At 69.2% G+C, this 1,974-nt stretch overlaps 2 protein-coding genes across 2 annotated transcripts; one reads left to right on the top strand and one right to left on the bottom strand.

The window, feature by feature from the left end:
• Nucleotides 1–77: 77 nt before the first annotated feature.
• AURANDRAFT_69243 (hypothetical protein) lies at nucleotides 78–461 on the top strand (the record flags this gene model as incomplete). The annotated part of the gene is made up of 1 exon (XM_009045001.1): nucleotides 78–461. A coding segment is annotated over one exon (384 nt), but the record flags the coding sequence as incomplete, so codon positions are not given.
• A 1,178-nt stretch (nucleotides 462–1,639) lies between these two features.
• Nucleotides 1,640–1,942, bottom strand: AURANDRAFT_69242 (hypothetical protein; the record flags this gene model as incomplete). The annotated part of the gene is made up of 1 exon (XM_009045000.1): nucleotides 1,640–1,942. A coding segment is annotated over one exon (303 nt), but the record flags the coding sequence as incomplete, so codon positions are not given.
• Between the last annotated feature and the right edge of the window lie 32 nt (nucleotides 1,943–1,974).

Below are 1,974 nucleotides of genomic sequence, written 5' to 3'. Positions count from 1 at the left end.
ATTTTTGGACGAATCGATCGTTCCGTCGAGTTCTCGAAGCACATTGAAGTCGTATTGAAGATTTGATTTGCACACAGGCGTCGGGCACGTGCGGCTACGCGGCGATGGAGCACGACGAGCAGTGGGCGCGCTGCTGCTGCCGCGACACCACGTTCTGCTGCCCCCAGGGCGAATGGAGAGAGAGCTGCCTGTCGCGCGACGACTGGGAGGACGAGTGGGAGGACGAGGAGGACGACGAGTGGGACCGGCACCACGACGCGGACGAGGACGCCATCTTCGCCATGCTCCACGAGGTCCACGTCCTCGTCGTCGTCGTCATCGTGCTCCTCGCGTTGCTCATCGTCGTCCTCCTCGCCATCGCCGGCCTCAAGTACAAGGCGCAGGCCGCCGCGGGGTCCGCGATCGCCGCGATGGGCGTCGAGCTCAGCACCGCGGGGCCGAGCGCCTACAGCGTCGTCTAGGGCGCGCGGGTGATTACACGGGAGGCGACTACGAGTGGCGCCAGTCTGACGTCGCGTCGAAACAAGCCCGGCGCCAGAGCGAGCCTCGCGTTTCGAGCCCGGGCGGTCGCTCAAAGCCGAATCGCCGAGAACCCCGGGAACGCGGGAGAGTCAACTTCCCAATAAGCGAGGCGGACCGGTCGTTAATCGGGAAAAGTACAATTACGGTCGCTACGACGCCGGGGACGCCTGGTCTTACCCCGGGGACGCAGGGCCGAAGCCAGAGGCGTCGATGGACGCCATTCGCGCCGTCGGCCCCGGCCCCGGCCGGTCGGCCGGCTGGCCGGCCGACCGTCGTCGTCGTCGTCGTCGTCGTCGCGCGCGCGCGTGGAGATTATAGCGGAGAGCAAGTCCATGGCTTCCTCGAACGTGCTCTAGACCACCTCCATGAAGCTGCGCAGCGCCCAGGCACCGGTTTTGCTCTGGAGCGCCTCCTTGCCGCGCGAAGCGCGAGAAGAAAAATTCGGCGGGATCCAGCGCGCGTAGCGGTCCAGAACCGGCGCAGCTGTACGTGCCGCTCGCGCGCTGCGTGCAAGAGATCGCGCCCTCGCCGGAGAACGAGCCCGCTCCGCGCAGCCGCCGCCGCCGCCGCAGAGGCCACTGCCACAAAGTCGCCGCACCCGCCCCGCGCGCAGCGCGGGAGAAAATTTCGACTTCGTCGCTGGCCAGAGCGTAGAAACGACCCTCGCGAACAGGTGTGAGGTCAGGCACGCAGCCCAGCAAGTCCACCGCGCGCAGCGCGCTGAGATGGTAGCGCCATGCTCTCACTCGGCTGTGGTATTTTTCGTCCGCAGACCTTCGCCGGGGGTTTGAGAGAGGTACCCCGATCGATTTCGCCGGGGGGCGCCGCCCGAAGCCCAAAACGAAGAGGGTACCTTCCCAAAGCGTCTAGGAACCCTCCGCGGACGTAGGATTCGCCCGGGGACGTCTTTACGTGCTAGCGGACGCCTTATTGGGAAGTTGACTCCGCGTCGACGTTCCACGACATGGCCGTGGCCCGCGCGGCCTTCGAGCAGGCCTGGAACGACTCGCGGACGGCGGCGTTCGCCGCGCGGCACAAGGACCACCCCGCGCGGCCGCTCATCAGCCCGGCGCTCTGCGCGGACCTCCAGCCGCCGGAGAACCGGAGTACTAGGTTGTTATGACGCGTCGTCGACGAAGGAGAGCAGGCCGGCGAGCGCGAGCGGCAGGTCGGGGAAGACGGCCGCGCAGCGCGACCCGTCGGCGAGGACGCCGCCCGGCCGGGCCCCGTCGGCGGCCGCGAGCGCCGCGTGGCCGAAGGACCGGTCCGCGAGCTCGGCCTCGCAGCGGACGCCGTGGGGCGACGACGTCACGAGCACCGCGGCGCGCAGGTTCGCGGCGGACGCGGCTCCCAGGTCCGTCCGCGCGTCGCCGACGAGCACCGCGTCGTCGGCGCGGATGCCGAAGCGGTCGAGCGCCGCCTCGAGGAGCGCGGGCGACGGCTCGGCGCGGC

This window comes from Aureococcus anophagefferens, assembly GCF_000186865.1.
Source record: "Aureococcus anophagefferens unplaced genomic scaffold AURANscaffold_1196, whole genome shotgun sequence".
NCBI classification, from domain to species: Eukaryota; class Pelagophyceae; order Pelagomonadales; family Pelagomonadaceae; genus Aureococcus; species Aureococcus anophagefferens.
The sequence above is the reverse complement of the archived record's forward strand: the minus strand, read 5'-3'. Positions and strand labels throughout refer to the sequence as shown.